A 27,568-nucleotide genomic window follows, 5' to 3' on the forward strand; every position below is an offset into this window, starting at 1 on the left:
CGGCCGGACGTGCCCGAAACACCTCCCTAGGGAGGCGTTCGGGTTCTCAAAAATATTCAAAAGTAAAAAGTATGTTACATTGAAACTACTGTCAAGGACAATTTAGCCAAGAAGTTACTCAAGTAAATGTAGCGCGTTACTACCCACCTGTGGCCGTCACGTGTAACTAAGGAAATTAAACGTAATGTAATTGAGTAAAAGTAAAGTTTCTTCTCAAATACTCAAAAGTAAGTGTTTCATTAAAAGTACTTTGGCAAGTACAATTAAGCCAAAAAGTTACTACAGCAAATGTAGCGTGTTACTACCCACCTCTGGCCGTCACGTGTAACCAAGGAAGTTAAATTCAATGTGACAGAGTAAAAGTAAGGTTTCTTCTTCTCAGAAATACTCAAAAGTAGAAAGTGTTACATAAAAAAACTTTGTCAAGTACATCCATCCAGCCATCTTCTTCCGCTTATCCGAGGTTGGGTCGCGGGGGCAGCAGCCTAAGCAGGAAGCCCAGACTTTCTTCTCCCCAGCCACTTCGTCCAGCTCTTCCCGGGGGATCCCAAGGCGTTACCAGGCTAGCCGGGAGACATAGTCTTCTCAACGTGTCCTGGGTCTTCCCCGTGGCCTCCTACCGGTCGGACGTGCCCTAAACACCTCCCTAGGGAGGCGTTCGGGCATCCTGACCAGCTGCCTGAACCACCTCATCTCGCTCCTCTTGAAAAGTTACTCCGGCAAATGTAACAGAGTAAATGTAGCGCGTTACTACCCACCTCTGGCCGTCACGTGTAACTAAATGGTAAATGGGTTGTACTTGTATAGCGCTTTTCTACCTTTTTTTTAAGGAACTCAAAGTGCTTTGACACTATTTCCACATTCACCCATTCACACACTGATGGCGGACACTAAGGACATGCCCAATTAAACAAAAGCCTGTCCTATTTCTCCCAGATTGTTTAATTTAGGTGTGCTTTTACGTTTACGTCGGTAGGGGCTTTGCGTGGAATTGGCTATGATTCCAGGTTAATCTCCTAAACTGTCAAGAATGTGTCTTGGCGTAATCTCACATTGTATCCCTGACAGAGGATTTTTTTTTTTTTTTTTTTGTGCAACTTCTATCTCATGTTTTCTTTAAACAGCAAGTGAGGTGGGCAGAGGGGAGGACAGGAGAGGGAGAGCGTGAAAGCGAGAGTACAGAAGCTCCTCCTCGTTCTCTGCGTGTGTTTTCTTGTGTTTTCTCAGCCCGCTCCTCACTCACACTATATCGCTCAGCAGAGATCCAGTGCCGGGGAGCAAGCATTCTCCTAAAGCGGGGAAAGGGAAGCAGCTCGATCGCCCTCCTCGCGCTCTTTCACCAGGAAAAGGTAGAAACGGAGTGTTTATTTTTGGCGGGGACGGATATATTTCTGCATGTTGTTGTTAGATGGAGAGGATGCAAGGAGAGGGAGAGGTGGACCACCTGGAGCGACCGAGTCCGCTGACTGAGAAGGAGAAGGTGATGATCCAGGACTCCTGGGCAAAGGTCTACCTGAAGTGTGACGATGTCGGTGTGGCCATACTCATCAGGTATTTACTTTAACCCTCCTGATGATGACTATATACCGCATTGTAGGGCTGGGCGACATGGACGAAAAACTGTCGGGATGTATAGATCGGTAGGTCGTGAGTTCAAACCTGGCCAAGTCATACCAAAGACGATAAAAATGGGACCCGTTACCTCCCTGCTTGGCACTCAGCATCAAGGGGTTGGAATTGGGGGTTAAATCCCCAAAAATTATTCTCGGGCGTGACCACCGCTGCTGCTCACTGCTCCCCTCACCTCCCAGGGGTGAACATGGGGATGGGTCAAATAGGTTAATTTCACCACACCTAGTCTGTGTGACAACCATTGGTACTTTAACTTTTTAAACTTATTTTTACTTAAATTCGATATATTTTCCGGTGAAAGTATACATATAAAGATATTCATTTTTGAGCGATATTCAGTGAAATTGAAGTGAATGACAACTGTACTGTAAACACTTTTATTAACCCAGTTAGTCTAGATGGGTATTAACAGCACAGAAAATAAACTAAGTAGCACAATTACACAACATAAATAAAATGGAAAAATATTATTTCTATTTCAAATAAATAACATAGCTGTGCAAATAATACATTTGCAGGCAGGCACTTCCTGGTTCGATGACCCGCCCTATCTTGCCTCTGATTGGCCTATCCCTAACCAATCGTGACTCATCATAGTAAACGACCAACCAATCATGGATATTCTCATAGTGCAAGTACATCTTGGAAGGAGGAAGGGGAGGGGTTTAGTAGCCCATGGAGGGGGATAACAAGGAACACAACAGATAAGTGCCGAATGGTCATTTTAACGTGATATAAATTATATCGATATACCAGTTAATTTTATTTTTTATGCTGCTTTGCAAGACCCGTGTCACATGACTTCAAACTTGACACCTCATTGGCTGCTTCTTAAACAGGATCGATTGCTTCAGTCTTAATTTACCGGAAGAGAGTCTTGCTTTTTGAAGCAACATATTTTTACACTGAATTTTTATACACTAAATTATTTTAAACTGAATTTTAAAACACTGAATTTTTCTTCAATGAAATTGTGAGCCTAATTTGATGTATAAAAAAAAAAAAAAAAAAAAAACTTTAAACAAAATTTAAACACAAAAAATTCAGTTACATAAAAACAATGTCAAAAAAAAGCTTGCGTAATTAAGACACAAATTGACCTGGATAGATATCAGCAAAAAAATATCTACTTGCATTTCAACTTTCGATACAAGCAGTCCTGCAGCATGTTAACATGTGAATGTCCTCCAATAAGCACACAAGTTCTTCTATTTTAGCCATTTACAAAAGGTAAACATGCTAGGGCCAGGGCCCCAGTTTCAAGGGCTCAAGGGACAGACAGCGAAATTTGGATGTTTCGTCAGGAAGTGCCTCCGCAGGTTATATTTCTTTCAAACTTAGTTTACTTAAATACAAAGTAAACACATCAGCTTTCACACTGCACTGTCAATAAATTAAGTATCCTTCCCTCGCTACTCGTTACTGGCGTGTGCAGATAGTTAACAGCATGAAGAAGCAGAAGCTCCTGAAGGTTTTGTTGCGGATTAATGTTCCTCCTTTTGAATTTATTTTTTCCTCATTTTTGTTTCTTTGCACTTTTTCCTTCATTTACATTTGTAAGACTGAAAATATAGACATAAACATTAGGAAAGTATAACGTGTATTTGACATAATATCCATTGTGTATTTTACATATATAAAATAGGTGTTAATACATTCACACAAACTACAGATGTTTACACATACACAAATTAAACGTCAAACATTGCACACAATGAATGTGACTCGACACAATTAAACCTAAGGTGCAGCGTTATCGCCCTTTACTAGTCAAATTTAGCGCTACATGTATTAAACGAGCTTTGATCGGCAGTTATTCGCAGACAAAACATGACCATGAATACAAAAGACATCACAAAGACAGCAATTTCAATACAAAACCAACTAAATATCTTTATGCACAATATCTACTCACAAATGTTTACCCAGTTCCTTTATGAAGCTTCTACCATTGTTGCTGCTTGTCTGGATCAATGTGTCCGTCGCTTAAAAGGTCCCACTGGAAACAATGACTCGAGCGCTTCATACTTTGTTGGCCAGTCGTTGTTAAAAGTCAGATTTTCGCAATTGATTTAGATTTTTTTTTCTTCTACTCACCCCACTGTTGCTTCACTGTGACACATATGCCTCGCTGCTGCCCCCTGCAGGGAGGCGAGAGCACTGCATACATGATCAACCCCGGTTTGAATAGTTTCATCAAGCCTAGTTGGGTGATGTTTGGCAAGCCAGATGAAAAGCTTTGACGGGCCGAATGTGGCCCGCGAGTTAAATAGGCCTGTGCTAAGCAATTAGCTACGAGTACTAGTGGCTGAGATAGACTCCAGCACCCCCGCGACCCCGAAGGGAATAAGCGGTAGAAAATGGATGGATAGCTAGCAGCTACACGATAGTACACAAGCTAAACGTACATAATAAATGTACCTCAGCGGTTTAGAGCAAGGGTTCTTAACCTTTTTGACCCCAGGGCCCAACTTTTCCACTACAGATGGGGCCCAGGGCCAACTGAAATATTAACACTGATTTAGTAATCTCACTCTGTCAGCCTTGTCAGATGATATGAAAGTATGTGTTAACCGCAAAGATTATTTATTTACCACATAGACCTTGGATCAGGCTGATTAGAAAAATAAGTATATACTGCATAAGAAAATCATAATAAACTCAATTAATAATGAACGTTTCTTAACTAAAGGGTCAATAAAATGAAAGTGCAAGTGAAAATACTGCTTCACCTCTTCCATCATAATGTTTGCACTTAAACTCCTTGATTTTAGCTCCAGACTTCTCTTTGTTTTTTGTCATTACTGCCACAAGTGGTGGAAAAGTGTATTATGGACCACAGCTGAGAGATATTTTTGGGGCCTTTTTAGGGGCATTTGTGGCCCAACAATGGGCCCCATGGTTAAGAAACACTTGTTTAGAGGTGCCATCCAAACATTTGAGGGTTCCTGGTTCGATTCCAGCTTCCGCCATCCTAAAGTCACTGCCATTGGGTCCTTAGGCAAGCCACTTTACCCACCTTGTTTCCAATACCACCTGCACTGGTATACATTTAGCTTACCACCGCCATCTTCCATGTGAAGCGCTTTGAGACACATATGAGAAAGGGCTATATAATTTGTCATAAACAATATTGCAGTGTAAAACAGCACATTTGTCAATATAAACAAGTATAGCCGCATATTATTTACACATACAAAGTCTCAAAGAAGAATTATTTAACAAACGTGTGTGCGTCATTCAATTTACTGCCTCTAAGCCTAACTGCATGAATTATTGTGACCAGTAGGTGTCACCAAAAAGACAATTACCACTCCACATCAACTTAAAGACGGCATAAGTCCTTTCCAGACAGTTAATGATAAATAGGTTAGTACTTTTTATATCTACCATTGTTCTGTCAGATTGATTTCACTCGATTGTGTATGAGTTGTGTTGATCGGATCAATACTATACCGGCCAATACTCTATATGTTGTATCAGGACACTCCTAGTTTTAGCTGCGCATATGGTAACATTAACCCTGTTATGTCATAAGCAATGTCAATAAGCCCACAAGGTTTGTCTTTTCTCTTATTTTAGTCAAGTAATTTACAAAAGCTAAACATGCTAGTCGGAGATAGCAGCTACACAACAGCCTAGCGCACAATGGCGCACAAGCTAGACATCCGTGATATTTGAACAATATTGCAGTGTAAAACAGTGTTTGTCAATGTCAAATAATTACAGTTGCATATTGCTTACACATACAAAGTTGTTAGAAAGTATCCAGTAACAAACGTGTCTGCATTGTTCAATTTCACGCAGTCATGAGCTAAATAACTTCATGAATTATGGTGGCCGCTGGATGTCGCCAAAAAATAGTTACCACCCCACTATTACATATTTACTGCATATGTTCATTCCAGATGGTTAACAATAAATAGGTTAGTGTTTGTTCTGTTTGACCAATTTTACTGGATCAAACCTTTTGTAACATTTTACACTATTAAAAGTATCTACTATGACTTGTGCTGATATTGTAGCGTATCAATGTACGTATACTGTGTGTATATGTATGCATGTGTATTGCAATATATGTATGCATGTATGTGTATTGCTATATATGTACTGTATGCGTATGTATATTTATATAAGTATGTAAAATGACTACAGAAGAAAATTTCCAAAAAATTATAATACATTTAATTTTTTGAGCCCTTTTCTAAAACTAAAAAAAGTTGTACATGGTAAAAAATGAGTGTGTACAATAGTGAATTTAATAAAGCTTGAAAAATCTAAGGGAACCGAACATATGCAGTTTAAAAATGCATTCAGAAAGCAAGAATACAATATAATGTGAAGGATTAAAAATGTCATAAGCTAAAAGGTGTGCGTAACAGCTTGTATTTAAATTAATCTTGAAGTCGGCGGGCAGTGTCACGGATGTGTAGCCAAAGTGTTGCACAAGGAGTGGGCGGCAACACAGAAGGCTCTGTTCCTCCAGGTCTGGTGTTTGGTTCTTGGGACGGTCAGGAAGTTTGCATCATTAGTTCCTAATTAGTTCAAATGTATCGGGTCATTCTGATGTGTCCCTGTTACCGAACGCTACAAAGACTATGTATCTTTTGGAGCTCTGGAGTTCACACCATGTCTAAAAAAAAAATAAAAAAAATAAATAAAAAAAATTTTTGTGCATGTAATATTCTCACTGCTCATAATCCTATTCGTCCAATAGTAGATGCAAAGGGATAAACAATAATCCATCAGTCAGACACCCTTGGCTCTCCAAGAGCTGCCTCCCTTGGAGTAGGGTCTATTCTAAATGCCAGGCTTCCCGCCGTGCCTCCACTCTTATCACATGGCTTTCACGCCCAATGAGGATGTTTTCCTGGCAATCTGCGCCCCTGAATGTTGTTAAGCCGTCATGTAAACATCGTCTAAGAGTGGCCACCATGCGGTCTGCTGCAGTTTATTTTGGAGGGCTGAACAGCTGCTGCTGTTGCTTCACTGGGTAAACTCCAATCAGTCCGGAAAATACTTTTTTGGTAGTCTTTGGATTCATCGCTGACAGCTTTTAGGTCAAAGTTGAAAGGGACGTTGGATGGAATGTGAACCTCGTAACTCCTCCCACTCACCTTTAGTCGCCTATGTATTTACAGATGTGGGGATATATTGGGGCCTAGAAGGGCAACATCAGTAAAAACTCTCAGAAAATCCAAAGCAAGAGCTGCATCACGACTCAGAGCTGTTGATTGACAATATTTACTATTTTTATATTTTGGTGACGACATTGCTCTGCATGGAAAAAAGAAGAATACCCGAGTGTTATCATTAGATAGTATGTTTTGAGTGCCTTATGACTGAAAACTGTATCTTGATGTATGTTTTTTAAATCAGTCGATATTGATCATTTTATGAGCTTTGGCGAAACATATATTAAATGTAAACATTTCTATTTCAAAAGTAATCTTCCACTGATTATAATCCCCTCGGGTATCGAGGCAGAAAGGAAATGTCACTACAAGCATGGAAAACACTCAATATAAATAGTATTAAAATGAAGGTGCAAACATAAGGAATGTGTAAGAAAATAGTACAAAATATGAAAATGTAAACATGGTGAAACCTGAGAGTAACTATTTTCTGCAGGTTTCGTGCCAGGAAGTTGCAGCTGTGCTCTAAAGGGTGAGGGCGGCTAAGGTGGTGTGGTATTAGCGGTCTTGCCTTGCGTCATTTACAGATCACATTGGTCTGACTACGGTCCCTTTGGGGAAAAAATCCAAAAAACTCTCCAGGTGACTTTACCTCTTCAATCCACAATTTCTTCATTTTGATTTTTCTCTTTTCACTCCATGAAGAGAATTAACTGCCAGACAAGCAAACTTGATAGTTTTAAAGCCCTAGAGTGAATGTATCCCAAATACAGGGCTTCCTCAGTAATCTGTTTCAAAGGGGCCATCAAAATTGTATGAAGTCTTTTTTTTCTCCCATAAGAAATAATGTATGTTCAATTGATCCGTTACATGCACTAAGAAAAAATAACATACCTTTACGCAGATTGTCCCTTCAATCACTGATTTGTTGTTCATTATGCTCTTGTAGTAGTAGTGTGTGTATTACATGTTTGCTGTGTGATGTCGCCTCCCCCTATTTGGTATTGATTTGGGACGGCGTTCCTCGTTGGTAGAGCGGCTGTGCTAGCAACCTGAGGGTTCCTGGTTCGATCCTCGGCTTTCACCATCCTAGACACGCATTTGTCAAATTCAGTAAACAAATGTTTAAAAAACAAATGTACATAAAGGTACCGGTAATTTTTATGTATTTTCCGGATTAGAGCTCACTGATATATATAAGCCGCACCCACTAAAATTTTGAAGAAAACATTATATAAAACATATTAGCCTCACCGGACTACAGGCCGCAGATATATACATTGTGAAATGAGTTATTTACACAAATATTTTGTAAATTTTAATGTACATACTTTTATTTTATTTATTTATTTTTATTGTTTCCAAACGGTGTCTGTAAAACAGCTGATCAAACAAAACTGAAATCATCATGGACCCACTAGCTGCGGAAGCTAGCTCTCCAATCAGTTAAACAGATTCGATCACTCCACGGTGACCTTTTGGTGAAGTTACTGAGGGATTTGTGAAACTGAAACCATACAAAAAGAATGTCGTAAGTTATAAATACTGACACTCAAATGTGTTAGCATATTAGCTAATGCTAACATTGCTAGCTTGATTACATTAGGATAGCACGTACAAATATGCACACGCTCTTACAGACATCACACATGGTACGGTTTAGTAAGTAAGAATTGTTTGTTATATTGTAAAACTTACAAATGTTGCTTGGAGTGATGAATGGAGACTCCATACGAGCTGAAATGCTAGAAGAAATGGCGTTGCTACTTCCAGTTGAAAGCTCCATCCAAACAAGGACAATGCAGCCACTGGAGCACCTGCAGTGAGCAAACTCGTCCAAAAGATGGCATCATAGTAAAAACCAATAAGTGTCTGCTTGTTTTTTGGGGGGTTTTAAAAACTGTTGCATAAAAATAAAAAAAATCCATAAATTAGCCGCACTGTTTTGAAAGCTGCAGAGTTCAAAGCATAGGGGAAAAGTATGAATTTAAAGCAATTAGATTACTTGTTGCTAGTAAATGTAACAGTTTCTCACATTGTTATTATATAACACTGTACTTTATAATGATACTTAAAATACTAAGAAATGCAATTTGCTGCAGTGGAGGTGATTACTTTTAACTTAGCGGCTCCACACTGTATGGAGACACATAATTAGCTGCTAGCCACTTGTCAGCCGGGGTACCAGACGGAATCAGCGGTTGTAATCGGCATTAAATGACATAAATCAGCAATGGCCGATTGAATACTTTTTTCACGAAAATGGGTCGATACATCCCTACTTTTAAGCCACCCATCAGTCAGGGAGGCCGGAGGCAAGGCTTGAGCCAACCGCAGCTATATGAATTAACGTGTACCCCGACTTAAACAAGTTGAAAAACGTATTCGGGAGTTACCATTTAGTGGTCAATTGTACTGAATATGTACTGTGCAATCTACTAATAAAAGTTTAAATCAATGGACTAAACGTCTTGCCATGCAATTAAATATTCCGCTCCATAGTTTGTGGATGAAAACCCTTTTGAAAAGGGTCAATGCCTCGGAATTGTGGAGAGAACGGGTTCTGCAGTCTGTCTAAAATGCAACGATAACATTTCCTTAAGGAAAAGTCTAAAAAATGTAGTTGGTTTCAGTGTTTAAAATATCGTGGAAATACATTTTCAAATATTCGGGCTTCATGGCGGTCTCATCCAAGAAGGTTCCCGACCCCTGCACTATAGTAAACGTTTAAGCCTCCTGGTTGCAGATGTTATCTGAAGGAGCCAACTTTGTCGCTGCCTGTGAAATTAAAAAGCCTCTCTGGGTTCAGCTCTGGGGTTCATCTTGAACAGATAAGGGAGGATTAGGACGCCCATGGCCATATCAAATACTAATGAGGCTATTTATATGCAACCACAGGTGGTGCAATTGCAAGCGCCAAAGATTAAACGTCACGGTCCCTCATTAGTTTCGTCGAACTGGAGCTGCACATCCGCTCTTCACCCTGACCAAGAATTTCAATCCACAGATGAAACTCCCTCCATTAGTACATAGAAAATGGAATGTGATAACGAGTTTGGACGGCCAGGTGCTTTGACCCGCGGAGGTGTTGATGTTTCAAGGCCACCTCAGTTGACCCGACTTTGACTTTGTTGGTGTAACGTGCGACAAAGCCAAGAAAACATTAGTTCCTCGTGTGAGAAGGGATGTGTGACGAAAGGTCGGGATTTAGCAGAAAACAGTCTCTCACAGCGCAGGGTAGAATGCCCAGTTTGGATTTCTTGCCAAATCCGATCTTTCAACGTAGTCTTTTACATTTCCAAAAGAAATGTCGAATGTAAATGCGTGCAGACGTGACGTTATGAAGGAACTAAACATGGCCCCGATTCGGGTACCTCTCAGTCATGGCGCATTTGTGGCAAGTTCAAGGATTTTGTGCAATCAGTCAACATTTTCGGAATGGATATGTTGCACGTAGAAGATTAAGAAGGAAAAAGGCAAGCATTTTGTGGGACACTTTCTACGTCTGTTCCGAAAAACGTGTGTGCGAGCAGACGGCGACAGGATTGGTGGGACATTAACATATGTTCACTTGTTTGTTTTGTAACCGTCTATTTTGGCGTAGAACTATGACTCGTATCGGTTTTTGATGACTTCTAGTCGGATCGTCGCAACACGATCCTTCACCTTTTTTTTTGCTCATTTGCATTGTTGGGACTAACGCGTTACTGTAACGCCGTTAGTTTCGGCTGTAACTAGTAATCTAACGCGTTATTTTTTTATATTCAGTAACTCAGTTACTGTTACTACATGATGCGTTACTGCGTTATTTTACGTTATTTTTGTATGTAGTATCGGCTAGAAACAGAAGGTCTGAGTGTTTTATTGCAGCGCTGCAGTGTCGTCCTTCTGAATCTCTTGTGTCACAAACCGGAGGCGCACTCTGTGTGTGTGAGTGTAAACCGTTGGCCAACCAAAAAGTAACCACAGAACACTGGTGTTCTGTGGTTACTTTTTGGTTGGCCAAGCGGACGTGACGACAGGCTGTCCTCACTCAGGTCCGCACGGACCTGGAGGGGGCGTGCCTTAAGTCCGGCTGGAAATCCGGAGAAATTCGGGAGAATGGTTGTCCCGGGGAGAGGCACTGAAATTCGGGAGGGTTGGCAAGTATGAGATATTCTCACTTCTTTTCTTTTGTCGAGCACAAAGAAAAGAACATTCTAGTTAAATGTAAATTGTGTCTTGGATCAAAGATCCTATCTACTGCCCAAAACAACAATTCAAATCTGCCTGGTTAGGCTTTGTGTATGTCATGTGTGCCTTCCTTAGGTGAAGCCAGGTTTACAGCTATGTTGTTGTTATGCTGTTTGTTACTTATGTATGTTATGTTGCAGCTATTTCAAATAGTTTTGTCAATTTGTTCTGGCCCTTGGAAACATATCTTTGTGTTGTATGTAGACCACATTGCTTAACAGAGTTCAGTGATGCAAATGCATGTCAAGTTGATCAACAGATTGTATTATTCCCCAGTGCAATAACAGTACTGAAATGAAGGCTAAAAGGGCATTAATGGGAGCTTTAAAAAAGAAATTTTTTTAAAAAAAGTAACTAGTTACGTTTCACAGTAACTCATTACTTCTTGGTGTAAGTAACTGAGTTAGTAACTGAGTTACTTTTGAAATAAAGTAACTAGTAACTAACTAGTTACTGGTTTTCAGGAACTAACCCAACACTGCACATTTGTCAACTATTCTGCAACCGTCGATTTATGACGTCCAATTGTGATACGTATCGCTATTTGATAACGTATGTCGGATAAACGCAACACGATCGTTCGCCTGTTTTTTTTCTCATTTGTCAACTATTTTGCGACAGTCTATTTTGGCGTAGGATTTTGATGGTTATCGGTTTTTTGATGACTTGGTCGGATGAACGCAACACGATCCTTCACCTGTTTTTTTGCTCATTTGTCAACTATTCTGCAACAGTTGATTTTATGACGTTCAATTGTTATATGTATCGCTATTTGATAACTCATGTCGGATGGAGACGATCCAATTGTTTGCCTGTTTTTTGCTCTATTGTCAACTACTACAGTCTATTTTGATGTAGAGTTTTGATGCGTATTGCTTTTTAGTGATTTCTGGTCTGATGAATGCTACCCGATCGTTCACCCATTTTCTGCTCGTATGTCAACTGTTTTCCAACAGTCTATTTTGGCATAGTGTTATGTCGAGTAATGCTATTTGATGACATTTATGTCCGATAAACACAACACAATCCTTCGCCTGTTTTTTTGTTAATTCGTCAACTATTTTGACGTAGAATTATAATATGTATAGTTATTTGATAACATGTCGGATGAACACAACCCACTCGTTCGCCTGTTTTTTTTGCTAATTTACCTATTTTGCAACAGTCTATTTTGGCGTAGAATTATATGTATCGCTATTTGATGTGTATGTCGGATAAACGCAACCTGATCATTCGTCTGTTTTCTACTTATTTGTCTACTATTTTGCCACCCTCTATTTTGGCTTAGTATTATGACTCGTATCGCTATTTGACGACTTACAGTATATGTCGGATGAACACAACCCAGTTGTTCACCTGTTTCTTTGCTAACATGGTAACTATTTTGCAACTGTCTATTTTGGCGTTGAATTATGACATATCGCTTTTTGATGACTTCTGATCGGATCAACGCAACCCGATTTGTTAATCTGTTTTCTGCTCAATTGGCAAATATTTTGCAACCGCCTATGACGTTCAATTATATGTATCATATATCAAAACATATGTCGGATGAACACAATCCGATTAATCGGCTGGTTTTTTTTCTTCATTTGTCAACTATTTTGCCACAGTCTATTTTGACGTAGAATTATGACGCGTATCGCTTTTTATGATTTCTGGTCGGATGAATGCTACCTGATCGTTTGCCCGTTTTCTGCTCGTATGTTAACTGTTTTCCAACCATCTATTTTGGCATGGTGTTATGTCTCGTAACACTATTTGATGTTTGTCAGATAAACGAAACACGATCATTCGCCCTGTTTTTTTTCTAATTTATCAACTATTTTGCAATTGTCTATTTTAGCGTATAAATATATGTATTGTTAGTTGATAAAGTTTATGTCGGATAAACGCAACCCAGTCGTTCGCCTGTCATTTTTGCTAATTTGTTAACTGTTTTGCAACTGTCTATTTTGGCTTAGTATTATGATGCGTATCGTTGTTTGATGACTTACAGTATATGTTGAATGAACACGACCAAATTGTTCATCTGTTTCTTTGCTATTTGTTAACTATTTTGCAACCATCTATTTTGGTGTAGAATTATTACGCATATCGCTATTGATGTTTGTCAGATAAATTCAACACGATTCTTCGCCGTTTTCTACTCTTTTGTCAACTATTTTGCAACAGTCTATTTTGGCGTTGAAATATATGTATCATTATTTGATAACGTATGTCGGATAAACGCAACCTGATAATTTGTCAACTATTTTGCCACCCTCTATTTTGGCTTAGTATTATGACTCGTATTGCTATTTGACGACGTACAGTATATGTCAGATGAACACAACCCAGTTGTTCACCGGTTTCTTTGCTAATATGGTAATTATCTTGCAACTGTCTATTTTGGCGTTGAATTGACGCATATCCCTATTTGATGATGTACACATACAGTATATGTCGCATAAATGCAACACGATCGTTTGCCTATTTTTTTGCTAATCTTTTCATATTTTGAAGGAAGGTCAGTTTTGTAGCTTCTGTAACAAGCTAAACTGTTTTCAGATGTGTGAACATGATTGCACAAGGGTTTTCTAATCATCAATTAGCCTTCTGAGCCAATGAGCAAACACATTGTACCATTAGAACACTGGAGTGATAGTTGCTGGAAATGGGCCTCTATACACCTATGTAGATATTGCACCAAAAACCAGACATTTGCAGCTAGAATAGTCATTTACCACATTAGCAATGTATAGTGTATTTCTTTAAAGTTAAGACTAGTTTAAAGTTATCTTCATTGAAAAGTACAGTGCTTTTCCTTCAAAAATAAGGACATTTCAATGTGACCCCAAACTTTTGAACGGTAGTGTATATGTATCATTATTTGATAACATATGTCTTATAAACGCAACCCAATCGTTTGCCTGTTTTTTGCTAATTTGTTAACTATTTCGCAAAAGTCTATTTTGGCATTGAATTAAGATATGCATCACTATTTGATAAAGTATGTCCGATAAACGCAACCCGATCATTTGTCTGTTTTCTACTTATTTGTAAACTATTTTGCAACTTTCTATTTTGGCTTAGTATTATGACACACATCGTTATTTGAAGACGTACACACAGTATATTTCGGAAAATAGCAACACGATCGTTCACTTGTTGTTTTGCTCAGTTGTCAACTATTTTTCAACTGTATTTTGGCGTAGAATTATATGTCATTATTTGATAACGTATATGTCGGATAAGTGAAACCCAATCGTTCGCCTATTTCTTTGCTAAGTTGTTAACTATTTTGCAACAGTCTATTTTGGCGTTGAATTATGTTGCGTATTGCTATTTGATGACGTACAGTATGTCAGATAAACTCAACACTATAGTTTGCCTGTTTTCTACCCATTTGCCAACTATTTTGCAACCATCTATTTTGGCATAATATTATGATGCGTATCCCTATTTGACGTACAGCAGGGGTCGCCGATCGCAATCGACCAGTCGATCTTTGGGACCTTACAGCTCAATCACGAAAATATTACAAGAAAGAAAAAAAGTATTAATATGACATTTGTGACACCCGCACCTGGAGGGTGACAAACACGCATTTTAACCCCTGAACACACCCGCAAGCCTTGCCTCTCGCTCTCTTTTCAGCGTCTCATCCAGCTGCTCTCGACACCGTGGCCACACCGCGAGCATGGCCGGACACTTCACCTGCTCGTCTCACGAACGCACATTGCATGACGTGCTCATAAATCGAGTTGCAACAGTGCATTAAGGTTAATTGTTAAAACGCATCGCACATTTTCTAGCATGTGAGGACTTGCATTTTGGGGATGCATCATTGGAAAGACACCCACACTTTCTGGGCAGCAATCAACCGGCTTCCTCTCTCCAGTAATGCGGTACTCTGCTGGAAGTTCTGCCGCGTCTTCCACAAACTGTAAAGTTCCCGTAAAGGCGAGCGGCCTATTGGGACTTGCCGAGGCCCTTCCGTCGGTCAAGGAGCCCACCGTCGTCAACATCACTCAACTGCAACAGGAAGCTGACAAATACTAGAATCTGTGAACATTGCTCCAAAGTATGGATTTTGTGTTTATTTAAAACCCGCCAGGTGAACAGCTGATTTTACTGCTGATGTAAGCTGACTCGCGTCCCATATGTGACCATATGAACAATTTTACTACGGTACTAGGACTATAGTGGCCATAAACCGTTAGCTTCTCCAGCAGGGGTGCCCACAGTGCCATCCATGACTCCTTTGTTTAATTGCAAAATAAAAACACCAACAAAAATTGGGAAAACAACGATAAGCACAATGAGGGGGAAAAAACAAAATGTTGTCATCTATATACGTTAGGTCAGGAAAAAACAGGCCATTTCATCCCTACAAGCCTGTTTCACAGGTTTCCCTGCTCGTCAGGGGATTTTTCTGTATTTTCCCGAAAATTCCGCTCTACCCCGGTATTGTGTGTGTCTCTCTCTCTCTCTCTCTCTCTCTCTCTCTCTCTCTCTCTGTCAGGGGTATATCTTGCGCTGGTTTTTGTCTGAGACCAGATATCTTGGGCTTAAAAAGGTTGGTGACCACTGACGTACAGTATAGGTTGGATGAACCCAACCCGATTGTTCACCTGTTTTCTGCTCATTTGCAACCGTCTATTATGACAGTGTTGTGACGGGTATTACTATTTGGTGGCGTATATGTTGGATGAACGCAACCCGATCGTTTAGACCAGGGGTAGGGAACCTATGGCTCTAGAGCCAGATGTGGCTCTTTTGATGGCTGCATCTGGCTCTCAGATATATTTTAGCTGAAATTGCTTAAAGGCCTACTGAAACCCACTACTACCGACCACGCAGTTTGATAGTTTATATATCAATGATGAAATCTTAACATTGCAACACAGGCCAATACGGCCGGGTTAACTTATAAAGTCACATTTAAAACTTCCCGGGAAATATCCGGCTGAAACGTCGCGGTATGATGACGTATGCGCGTGACGAAGTCAGTTTAACGGAAGTTATGGTACCCCGTAGAATCCTATACAAAAAGCTCTGTTTTCATTTCATAATTCCACAGTATTCTGGACATATTTGTTTAATGAACAATGAAGGCTGCAAAGAAGACAGTTGTAGGTGGGATCGGTGTATTAGCAGCGGACTACAGCAACACAACCAGGAGGACTTTGTTGGAGCGCTAGCCACCGACCTCACCTTGACTTCCTACGTCTCCGGGCCGCCAAACGCATCGGGTGAAGTCCTTCGTCCTTCTGCCGATCGCTGGAACGCAGGTGAGCACGGGTGTTGAGTAGATGAGGGCTGGCTGGCGTAGGTGGAGAGCTAATGTTTTTAGCATAGCTCCGTGAGGTCCCGTTGCTAAGTTGCTAAGTTAGCTTCAATGGCGTCGTTAGCACAGCATTGTTAACCTTCGCCAGCCTGGAAAGCATTAACCGTGTATTTACATGTCCACGGTTTAATAGTATTGTTGATTTTCTATCTATTCTTCCAGTCAGGGGTTTATTTTTTTGTTTCTATATGCAGTTAAAGCACGATGCTATCACGTTAGCTCGTAGCTAAAGCATGTCGCCGATGTATTGTCGTGGAGATAAAAGGCACTGAATGTCCATTTCGCGTTCTCGACTCTCATTTTCAAGAGGATATAGTATCCGAGGTGGTTTAAAATACAAATCCGTGATCCACAATAAAAAAAGGAGAGTGTGGAATCCAATGAGCCAGCTTGTACCTAAGTTACGGTCAGCGAAAAAAGATACGTCCATCACTGTCTCAAGTCCTTCACTGTAACGTTCCTCATCTACGAATCTTTCATCCTCGCTCAAATTAATGGGGTAATCGTCACTTTCTCGGTCCGAATCTCTCTCGCTCCATTGTAAACAATGGGGAATTGTGAGGAATACTAGCTCCCGTGACGTCACGCTACTTCCGGTACAGGCAAGGCTTTTTTTTATCAGCGAGCAAAAGTTGCGAACTTTATCGTCGATTTTCTCTACTAAATCCTTTCAGCAAAAATATGGCAATATCGCGAAATGATCAAGTATGACACATAGAATGGATCTGTTATTCCCGTTTAAATAAAAAAAAAAAACATTTCAGTAGGCCTTTAACACGATAAGTAATGAATAATTCTGTGAGTAATCAGTGTTAAAAATAACGTTCAAAATATAAAACATTCTCATGCATTTTAATCCATCCAACAGTGTTCTACCGCTTCTGTTCAAGAAGTTGCATTAATGGTAAGTATTTTATTTATTATTGGTTAGCTTCAGAATAACTTGTTAAAAAGAATAATAAATGATAAATGGGTTGTACTTGTATAGCGCTTTTCTACCTTCAAGGTACTCAAAGCGCTTTGACAGTATTTCCACATTTACCCATTCACACACACATTCACACACTGATGGCGGGAGCTGCCATGCAAGGCGCTAACCAGCAGCCATCGGAGGCAAAGGGTGTGTCTTGCCCAAGGACACAACGGACGTGACTAGGAAGGTAGAAGGTGGGAATTGAACCTCAGTAACCAGCAACACTCCGATTGCTGGCACAGCCACTCTACCAACTTCGCCACGCCGTCCCTAATAATAAGAGACTTATTATACTGTAAAATGTTGGTCTTACTTAAAAATGCACGCATTTAGTTGTATTCAGGGTTAAAAAATATAATATGGCTCTCACGGAAATACATTTTAAAATATTTGGCTTTCATACATGGCTCTCTCAGCCAAAAAGGTTCCCGACCCCTGGTTTAGACTGTAGTCTCATCGCAAACATATCTGATTCATATCCACATACGAAAGAAGCCTGGGTTGGATTGTAAAAATTCACAATTGCACTGTTCATATTGACATGAAAAAAATCTGATGGGGGGGGAAATCGGAATTGACCTGCAATGTGAACAAGTCTTCTGACATTAGGCGTGAAATGGCGAGACATGCGTATTTTCCTGCCTCAACAGTGCAGAAGTATATTAGATCACGGTTGAAACGACACTTGAATGACTGCAATCTAAGGATGTACTTTACACCAACACCCATCCAAACAATAACGTTATCCTGTTACCATTAGGTTCACGCAGTTGGAGGCCTACATTACTTTCTTTGTGCCAATACCTACATTCCACAGCTGAAACCTGCTGTGAAACTACATTCCTTCAAGCCACAATCATGTGTTGTATTGGATCTCAGGGTGATTTTGTTTTAAGTGTAAATATTGTAGAAAGACCGCTCCTGCCCAATGAAGCGGTCAGCACATTTAAAGGGGAATTGTATTTTTTGGGGAATTTTGTGTATCATTCACAATCCCCATGTAAAACAAGAGCACATGTTCTTCTTTTTTAGCATTCTAAACCGTAAAATATGGCAAGTGCGAGGTGGTTAACAATGCAATTAAGGGAGTAAACTATTCCGCCTTAAGTCCTCTGAAAAAACATGAATATTATAATCTATTTTAATGTCCTTTTGTGTTCTTTGATGTTTCCCTCTTACACATGTTTGTGTGCTATGGCTATGAGGTTTTTTTCCCCTTGGCCTCAGTCTGGACCTCCCATCCAGGGGCCCAGGCTTAGAATGATTTTTTTGTTTACCTGTTTCTCACCTTTTTTGTAATGGGCACCGGAAAATGGCAGACCAGTCAGCGATCCTGTTCTGTCTCCCTGTAATGTTTGTCTGCTCTTGAATGGGATTGTGCTGAAAATCTTAATTTCCCCTCAGGGATTGTTAAAGTATTTCTGATTCTGATTATTAACCAAGTATTAGCGATATTCTTATTATAAGAGCTATTTCAGACAAACTATTTTTAGCGCTAACTAGCTTATGCTGCTATATTGAGCTTCTGCATCACCTCTGAGTTGGTGAAAGTGAGTGACATCCATTTAGAAATTTTTTTATGAAAGATTTGTTGGTTGTAGTTGTCTGCTGTGGACTGCAGATTTAACATAAAGCAGGGGTCTCAGACACGCGGGCCGCAATTGGCCCACGAGACGTTATTTTGCGGCCCCCACCTTAATATGAAACTTTAATGTTAGTGTGGCCCGCGAGCATTCTTGCCAACCCTCCCGATTTTTCTGGGAGACTCCCGAATTTCATCCGCTCCGTCACACAACATAAACACAACAGAACAAATACCCAGACTCCCTTGTAGCCCTAACTCTTCCGGGCTACAATATACACCCCCGCTACCACCAAATCCCGTGGGTGCATCCCCACCGAAAAGTGGAAGATGCAATATTTCTTTGTTGAGCACTGGGGCACCCCGACGTGTCTTATTTCACAGAGAAATTTGCGGTGCACAAGGAATACAATTTGAAACGTCATTATACAACTAGACATGCTGAAGAGTATGCAAAATACCAGGGAGATGAGAGAGTGAACCGGGTTGCAAATTTTAAAACCAGTCTACTGAAGCAACAAGATTTCTTCAAGAAAGCAACCGAAAAGAGCGATGCAGCAGTCAAGACCCCTGACATAAAGGGTTTTAACTTGACAGCCCTTTTTGTTGGATGTTACTGGTGCAGGAGCAAAAGCTTAACTGCCATATCTCATTCCTCTCTCCCGCTTGGCAGACTGTTTGTGAACTTCCCCTCATCCAAGCAATACTTCAGCCAGTTCAAAGACATCAAGGAGCCGGAGGAGATGGAGCGGAGCGCCCAGCTTAGGAAGCACGCATGCAGAGTCATGAACGCCATCAACACGCTGGTGGAGAACCTGGACGACCCCGACAAGATGGCCTCTGTGCTGAAGATGGTTGGCAAAGCCCATGCTCTTCGACATAAGGTGGACCCGGCATATTTTAAGGTAATGTGTATTTTCCGGACTATAGAGCGCACCGGTATATAAGCTGCACCAACTAAATTTCGGGAGCAAACAATAGTTTTCCATAAATTAGCAACAGACTATAAGCCGCAGCACTCGTTGAGGTCTACATAACATGTAATGATGGTTCTTTGGTCAACATTTTGCATAGATTTTGTTTTAGAGACCATCTTCAAGCTGCTTTCCGACTGTTTCTTCAGAATGCATCGTTTTATGGGTGGTTTTATTTACGTGCCGTAGCCCTCCTTCAGGCCAATCAGTCTCCGCCCTGTTGGAATATTTTGACGCTTCAATATTGAGTCTGCTGACAGAAGTTATAACTATTGTATTAGAAATTGCAGCAGTGGAGGATGCATGTGCATTTACGAGCCAGTCTGACCCACAACCGGAAGATAGAGACAAATCAGAATTTTATTGACTTCAACTGATTAGAAACGGCAGCTCCGCGCAATGCTCCTTGGGTAAACCTCTACCATATGAAGATATCTGCTGACGTAACTAAGGCAAAGTACGTCACAAAAGTTTTAAAATTTTACGTTCTGAAATGAGTTATTTTCACAGACATATTGTGTAAATGTTTATTTGCATACCTTAATTGTTTCCAAATGGTGTCTGTAACATGGCAGTAAAACGGCTGATCAAACAGAAGTCATCGTCATGGACCCACTAGCTGCGGAAGCTAGCTCTTCAATCAGCTACACAGACTCAATAAGTCCACGGTGACGTTTTGGTGAATTTACTGAGGAATTTGTAAAAATAAAACCATACAAAAAAATGCCATTGTTAGTTAATACTAACAAAGATACTTGTTAGCATATTAGCTAATACTAACGACGCTAGCTTCATCACATTACAATAGCACGTACAAATATGCATGAAAACACTCCCACAGACATCACACATGGGACGCTTTAGTAAGTAAGAATTGTTTTTGTAATATTGTAAAACTTACAAACGTTGCTTGGAGTGATGAACGAAGAATTCATAAGAGTAGAACCGCTATGGACGGCTACAAGACTGAACAGCGCTTGTACTTCCGGTTGAAAGCTCAGTCTAAACAGAAGGGCAAGGCAGCACTGCAGTGTTTGAACACTTCCAAAACATGGTGCCATAGGAAAAACAATAACACACCTATTCAGTGTCTTTATTTGATTGTTTGTTAAACTGTGTGCATTATGGCCGTCAGAGGAAAAATCCATAAATTAGCCGCAGCGTTTTATAAGCATCACGGTTTAAAGTGTAGGAAAAAAGACGCTTAGAGTCCGGTTTTTACGGTACATTAAGCTAAGGGATTTTTTACCAAAGTCATAGGCAGTAATTACACACAAACACATTTACATGAAGAGACTGATTCTAATGTACATAACATGTGTAGTAGGTAAGGTTGTATTTAAGCCTCATTCCTGTGAGAATCCTGCATTAAGAAGTGGGAATATGCAGGGCAAGCTGCAGTGTGCACAAACAACCAACAGGTAGCATCTGTGAGCAGATCATCTTTCTCTTTCGGACTTAGCAGGCCTTCACGCATTCTTCATTCACGCTTTTAAGTGACTGATGAGGCACAAGCTAACCCAGACCCACTGTAATGGTAGTGTTTGGTCAAATCATCTTTATACGACCATTTTAAGCCACTTTCCAAGTGTCTCTGCTAACAGGCCACCTTGAAAGGTAGGTCTTGTTTACAAGCAAATTAACTCCTCCGCGCTCCGCCCCCTCCAGGTGGTTGCAACTGCGTTTAAGCCCTATCAGCCGTGTTGTAGTTTTAGCAGTAGATATCTGTACCGAAAACTATCATAAGTTAGCACTTTACGCTCCTTGGCAACAATGTAGGATTTTAGCATCCAAGTCAGTCTGCCAGAATATTGCTTTATACAGTTGTGGTGAAAAGTTGTACACTTGTAAAGAACATAATGTCATGGCTGTATTGAGTCTCCAAGAATTTCTACAACTTTAATTTTTTTGTGATAGTGTGATTGGAGCACATACTTGTTACAAAAAATATTCATGAAGTTTGGTTCTTTTATGAATTTATGGGTCTACTGAAAATGTGACTACATCTGCTGGGTCAAAACATGTCCCTTGGCAAGTTTCACTGCAATAAAGCGCTTTTGGTAGCCATCCATAAGCTTCTGCTGGAATTTTTGACGACTCCTCTTGACAAAATTGGTGCATTTAGCTAAATTTGTTAGTTTTCTGACATGGACTTGTTTCTTCAGCAACATGGACAAAGATAAGACCTTCTGTGGTCAGATGAAACAAAAATTGAGCTGTTTGGCCACAATACCCAGTAATATGTTTGGAGGCGAAACGGTGAGGCTTTTAATCCCAGGAACACCATACCTACCGTCAAGCATGGTGGTGGTAGTATTATGCTCTGGGCCTGTTTTGCTGCCAATGGAACTGCTGCTTTACAGAGAAAATGGGACAATGAAAAAGGAGGATTACCTCCACATTCTTCAGGACAACCTAAAATCATCAGCCCGGAGGTCGGGTCTTGGGCGCAGTTGGGTGTTCCAACAAGACCCCAAACACACGTCAAAAGTGGTAAAGGAATGGCTAAATCAGGCTAGATTTTAGGTTTTAGAATGGCCTTCCCAAAGTCCTGACTTAAACATGTGGACAATGCTGAAGAAACAAGTCCATGTCAGAAAACCAACAAATTTAGCTGAACTGCACCAATTTTGTCAAGACAAGTGGTCAAAAATTCAAGCAGAAGCTTGCCAGAAGCTTGTGGATGGCTACCAAAAGCACCTTATTGCAGTGAAACTTGCCAAGGGACATGTAAGCAATTATTAACATTGCTGTATGTATACTTTTGACCCAACAGATTTGGTCACATTTTAAGTAGTCCCATAATAAATTCATAAAAGAACCAAACTTCATGAATGTTTTTTGTGACCAACAAGAATGTGCTCCAATCACTCTATCACAAAAAAATAAATTGTAGAAATTATTGGAAACTCAAGACAGCCATATGTTTTTTACAAGTGTATGTAAACTTTGAGTTTGAGTTTATTTCGAACATGCAAGCATACAACATGATACATCACAATTTTCAGTTTCTCTTTTCAACATGTTCGAAAAGGAGTAGGAAGAAGCAGAGCTTGTTTAATCATACCCCCTTTCTTTAATATAACAGTTGCTAAAACTTTTGTTCACTTCCTGTTCTCAATTTATTCACAATATACTCCATAAGTAATCACAATAAAAATAAATAATTAAAAAATAATTGGTGAAGTAAGTTACATTTCATATGATGACCATGACTGTATATAGCCTGTTTGTCTCCTCTACCTGTAGTCCAGTTAAGCTAATGTATCATTGCATTTGTCAGTCTGTGATTGGACCGTTTCATCGCATGACCCGTTGCCATAAAGTGTAGGAACCGTGACTAAATGTAGTTTTGGGTAAATCCTTCTGTATACTGCCCATCAGACCGTGGAAATTTCTCAGCCTAATTCTGTGCTCCATGTCAGGTCCAGCTATGGTCCTGCTGGGCCTGTGTCTGAGTAGTTTACATGGTCACCACACAGAAAAGTGAAGTAGACGCTTCTTACTTCGAATCATCTAAGATGATTCGATGGTGGAAAGGCCAAGTAGTTCTCCAGCGCACAAGATGTCTAGGATGCCGTCATGGAGGAGTGGAAGAGGATTCCAGTAACAACAACATTTGCCGCTGTGGTCATTTTCATTCCCAAGAGGATTAGGGCAGTGTTAGATAACAATGGCGCTCACACTAAATATTCACACCACTGTGAAGTGTATTGGCTTGTGTCCCTTGCCAAATATTTACACAATAAAGGCTTTTGAGCGGAGCTATTTTCAGAGCACAGTAAAAATCTATACTGCATTCTAAGCAGCTCTTTAAATTTTTCCCCACGTTTGAATGATATTGTATCATCTGGGGAAGTACCGCAGTGATGTGACTCACTTTTATAAGATACTGTATCTCTATTTAAAAATTCTATTTATTTAAAAATTAAAAAGTAGGATAAAGACGCAAACAGGTGAAAGGTAATAGGAAAAAGTTGCAATGTTGACTTATTTTTAGTCCTGTCCAGCCACTTGGACAAATCATATTGTTGATGTACAAAACCCAAAACCAGTGAATTTGGCACTTTGTGTAAATGGTAAATAAACAGAATACAATGATTTGCAAATCGTTTTTAACTTGTATTCAATTGAAAAGGCTGCAAAGAAAAGATATTTAATGTTGCAACTGAGAAACTACATTTTTTATGCAAATCATTAACTTGGAATTTAATGGCAGCAACACATTGGTAAAAATGCCCCTGTGCCAACTTTTTACCACTGTGTTACATGGCCTTTCCTTTTAACACTCAGTAAATGTTTAGGAACTGAGGAAACCAATTTTTTAAGCTTTTCAGGTGGAATCCTTTCCCATTCTTGCTTGATGTACAGCTTAAGTTGTTCAACAGTCCGGGGTCTCCGTTGTGGTATTTTAGGCTTCATAATGCACTACACATTTTCAATGGGAGACATGTCTGGACTACAGGCAGGCCAGTCTAGTACCCACACTCTTTTACTATGAAGCCACGTTTTTTAACCCGTGGCTTGGCATTGTTTTGCTGAAATAAGCAGGGGCGTCCATGGTAACGTTGCTTGGATGGCAACATATGTTGCTCCAAAACCTGTATGTACCTTTCAGCATTATTGGTGCCTTCACAGATGTGTAAGTTACCCATGTCTTGGGCACTAATACACCCCCATACCATCACAGATGCTGGCTTTTCAACTTTGCGCCTATAACAATCCGGATGGTTCTTCTCCTTTTTGGTCCGGAGGACACGATGTCCACAGTTTCCAAAAACAATTTGAAATGTGGACTCGTCAGACCACAGAACACTTTTCCACTTTGCATCAGTCCATCTTAGATGAGCTCGGGCCCAGCGAAGCTGGCGGCGTTTCCGGGTGTTGTTGATAAATAACTTTCACTTTGCATAGAGTTTTAACTTGCACTTACAGATGTAGCGACAGACTGTAATTACTGACAGTGGTTTTCTGAAGTGTTCCTGAGCCCGTGTGGTGATATCCTTTACACACTGTCGTTTTTTGATGCAGTACGTCCTGAGGGATCGAAGGTCCGTAATATCGCTTACGTGCAGTGATTTCTCCAGATTCTCTGAACCTTTTAATGATATTATAGATGATGAAATCCCTAAATTCCTTGCAATAGCTGGTTGAGAAATGTTGTTCTTAAACTGTTCGACAATTTGCTCACGCATTTGTTAACAAAGTGGTGACCCTCGCCCCATCCTTGTTTGTGAAGGACTGAGCATTTCATGGAAACTGCTTTTATACACAATCATGGCACCCAAATGTTTCCAGTTAGCCTGTTCACCTGTGGGATGTTCCAAATAAGTGTTTGATGAGCATTCCTCAACTTTCTCAGTCTTTTTTGCCACTTGTGCCAGCTTTTTTGAAACATGTTGCAGGTATCAAATTCCAAATGAGCTAATATTTGCAAAAGATAACGTTTTCCAGTTCGGATGTCAAGTATCTTGTCTTTGCAGTCTATTCAGTTGAATATAAGTTGAAAAGGATTTTCAAATCATTGTATTGTTTTTATTTACCATTTACACAACGTGCCAACTTCACTGTTTTTTTAGGTTTGTATTTACAAACCACAACAGCGACCACCCTCTCGCACCTGACCCATCAGCCACGGGCGCATGCATCACAAACCTAGGCGATAAAACCACCAGCACCACCCGATCAAATCAAAATGACCTAAATACTGCGACTGACAACTACACAGAGACAAGACCATGGAGACCAGCCAGCGCCAGACTGCCAGTCAGCCCAAACGTCAACATGCCAAACAAGAAGGCAATGTTGACTCTAATAACACAAATATTCCATGCAGGCTTTGTTTTTCTTAAACTGTCATTGGTCACAAAATAACAAATCAAAATCAATGTTATAAATGATTGACTTATTCAAGGCTCCAATTTTGTCTAATCAAATATTCCACAGTAAAACTATTTTATGGGGAAGTTAATTTGGCATGTGACACATGCTAACATTAATATCAAAGTATCACCAAGCCTTGTTTGAACAATTGTCTTGAACGTGTGTCTTCCAGATCCTCAGTGGTGTTATCCTGGAGGTTTTAGGCGAGGTCTTTCCCGACGTCATAACCGCGGAGGCGGCGGCGGCGTGGACTAACTTCTTGGCCACGGTCTATGCCGGTGTCACGTCTGTCTACAAGGAAGTGGGCTGGGCCTCGACAGGGTGAAGGTTTCACTGGGTTACGGTACGGCACCCTGAGACCTCTGACTGTGTGACCTGGTAGCAGTATGACTATAGACCATACATGACTATATAGAACATGACATATCTCCGAAACAATATCGTAATTTTCAGGCTATGGAAGAACACGTTATCTCTCCCAACGCCAGCTGCTTTTATGCACCTGGATCAGACTAGAAGTGACAAAACTGGAAATTGCTGTTACCGCAAAAAGAAAAACCAAACCATTCCGAGCGAGTAAAAGTGACAAAATTTGCACAAAGGACACATTTGAATCGTGGAGTGTGCCTTGCGCCACCAACGTGTACAGTGAATATCCTGACATTAACATGTAAATATCCAACTTTCTTGAACGTTGCGTGATGTTTCGCTCAAGTATGTCACCACTTGTGTTCGCCATGCGATATTACTGCGGCTAGCAAGACATTTTTAAATTTCTAACAATATCCATTGTAGATTTTCTCATGATGACACACCTTTGTATCGATATTTACCAGCATTTTCAAATAAACGCAAAAAAGAGAAGACTCTGTCTTATTATTTTAATGTGTTTAATTAGTGGTTTATGCTGCCAATACATATACCGATCGTCCGTAGGGATGGGTACCAATTACCGGGACCTTGGAATCGATACATGAACATACTTATACCAATTTCCGATACTTTTGTGTGTCAAACACTGTTTTTGATAATAAACTCTCATTGTCTATTGCAGTGGTTTTTCAACCACTGTGCCACGGCACACTAGTGTTCCGTGAGATATTGTTTGGTGTGCCGTGGGAGTTTATATAATTTCACCTAATTGGGTTAAAAGTAGTTTTTGCAAACCGGTAATTATAATCCGCAAATGCGCCGTTGTTGAGTGTCTGTCTGTACTGTCTAGAGCTCGGCAGAGTAACCATGTAATTCTATCAGCAGGTAGCTAATTGCTTTGTAGATGTCGGGAACGACGGCGATGGTTTGCAGGTAAAAAGGTATCTAATGCTTATACCAAAAATAAACAAAAGGCGAGTGCTGCTAAGAAAAGGCATTGAAGCTTAGGGATGGTGATGCAAAACAGAACTGGCTGCAAAGTAAACAAAAGCAGAATGCTGGACGACAGCAAAGACTTACAGCGTGTGGAGCAGCAGACGGCGTCCACAAAGTACATCCGTACATGACATGACGATCGACAACAAAATAGGAGCGCAAGACAAGAACTAAAACACTACACACAGGAAAACACTAAAAAACTCAAAATAAGTCACGGCGTGATGTGACAGGTCATGACGGTACACTTTGAGACGAGCTGTAGTTGCATGGTTGGTTATGGTTTAAATTCATATCAAACAATTGCGAGAACGACTTTTTATTATCTGCTGCTGAGTTTAATTTTTTTGTTTTCTGCTGGTGGTGTGCCTCAGAATTTTTTCAATGGAAAAAAAAATGTGCCTTGTTTTAAAAGGTTGAAAAACACTGGTCTATTGCAACATTTAAAAATTAGCT

At 40.2% G+C, this 27,568-nt stretch overlaps 1 protein-coding gene across 1 annotated transcript; it reads left to right on the top strand.

The window, feature by feature from the left end:
- Positions 1 to 1,214: 1,214 nt before the first annotated feature.
- On the top strand, positions 1,215 to 26,608 carry LOC133651522 (cytoglobin-1-like). Its single transcript, XM_062049480.1, has 4 exons — positions 1,215 to 1,349; positions 1,409 to 1,551; positions 19,561 to 19,792; positions 25,917 to 26,608. The coding sequence occupies exons 2-4, from the start codon at positions 1,409 to 1,411 to the stop codon at positions 26,067 to 26,069; spliced, it is 528 nt and encodes a 175-aa protein (XP_061905464.1). The 5' UTR covers positions 1,215 to 1,349; the 3' UTR covers positions 26,070 to 26,608.
- The last annotated feature ends 960 nt before the right edge of the window (positions 26,609 to 27,568 follow it).

Source organism: Entelurus aequoreus, linkage group LG06 (genome assembly GCF_033978785.1).
Source record: "Entelurus aequoreus isolate RoL-2023_Sb linkage group LG06, RoL_Eaeq_v1.1, whole genome shotgun sequence".
NCBI classification, from domain to species: domain Eukaryota; kingdom Metazoa; phylum Chordata; class Actinopteri; order Syngnathiformes; family Syngnathidae; genus Entelurus; species Entelurus aequoreus.

Bases quoted from the DNA above. Each gene is read 5' to 3' on its own strand.
- LOC133651522 (XM_062049480.1), top strand. From the start codon at position 1,409: ATGGAGAGGATGCAAGGAGAGGGAGAGGTGGACCACCTGGAGCGACCG. The intron at 1,552-19,560 runs GTATTTACTTTA...CCCGCTTGGCAG, and splicing joins GGTGTGGCCATACTCATCAG to ACTGTTTGTGAACTTCCCCT. The intron at 19,793-25,916 runs GTAATGTGTATT...TGTGTCTTCCAG, and splicing joins TGGACCCGGCATATTTTAAG to ATCCTCAGTGGTGTTATCCT.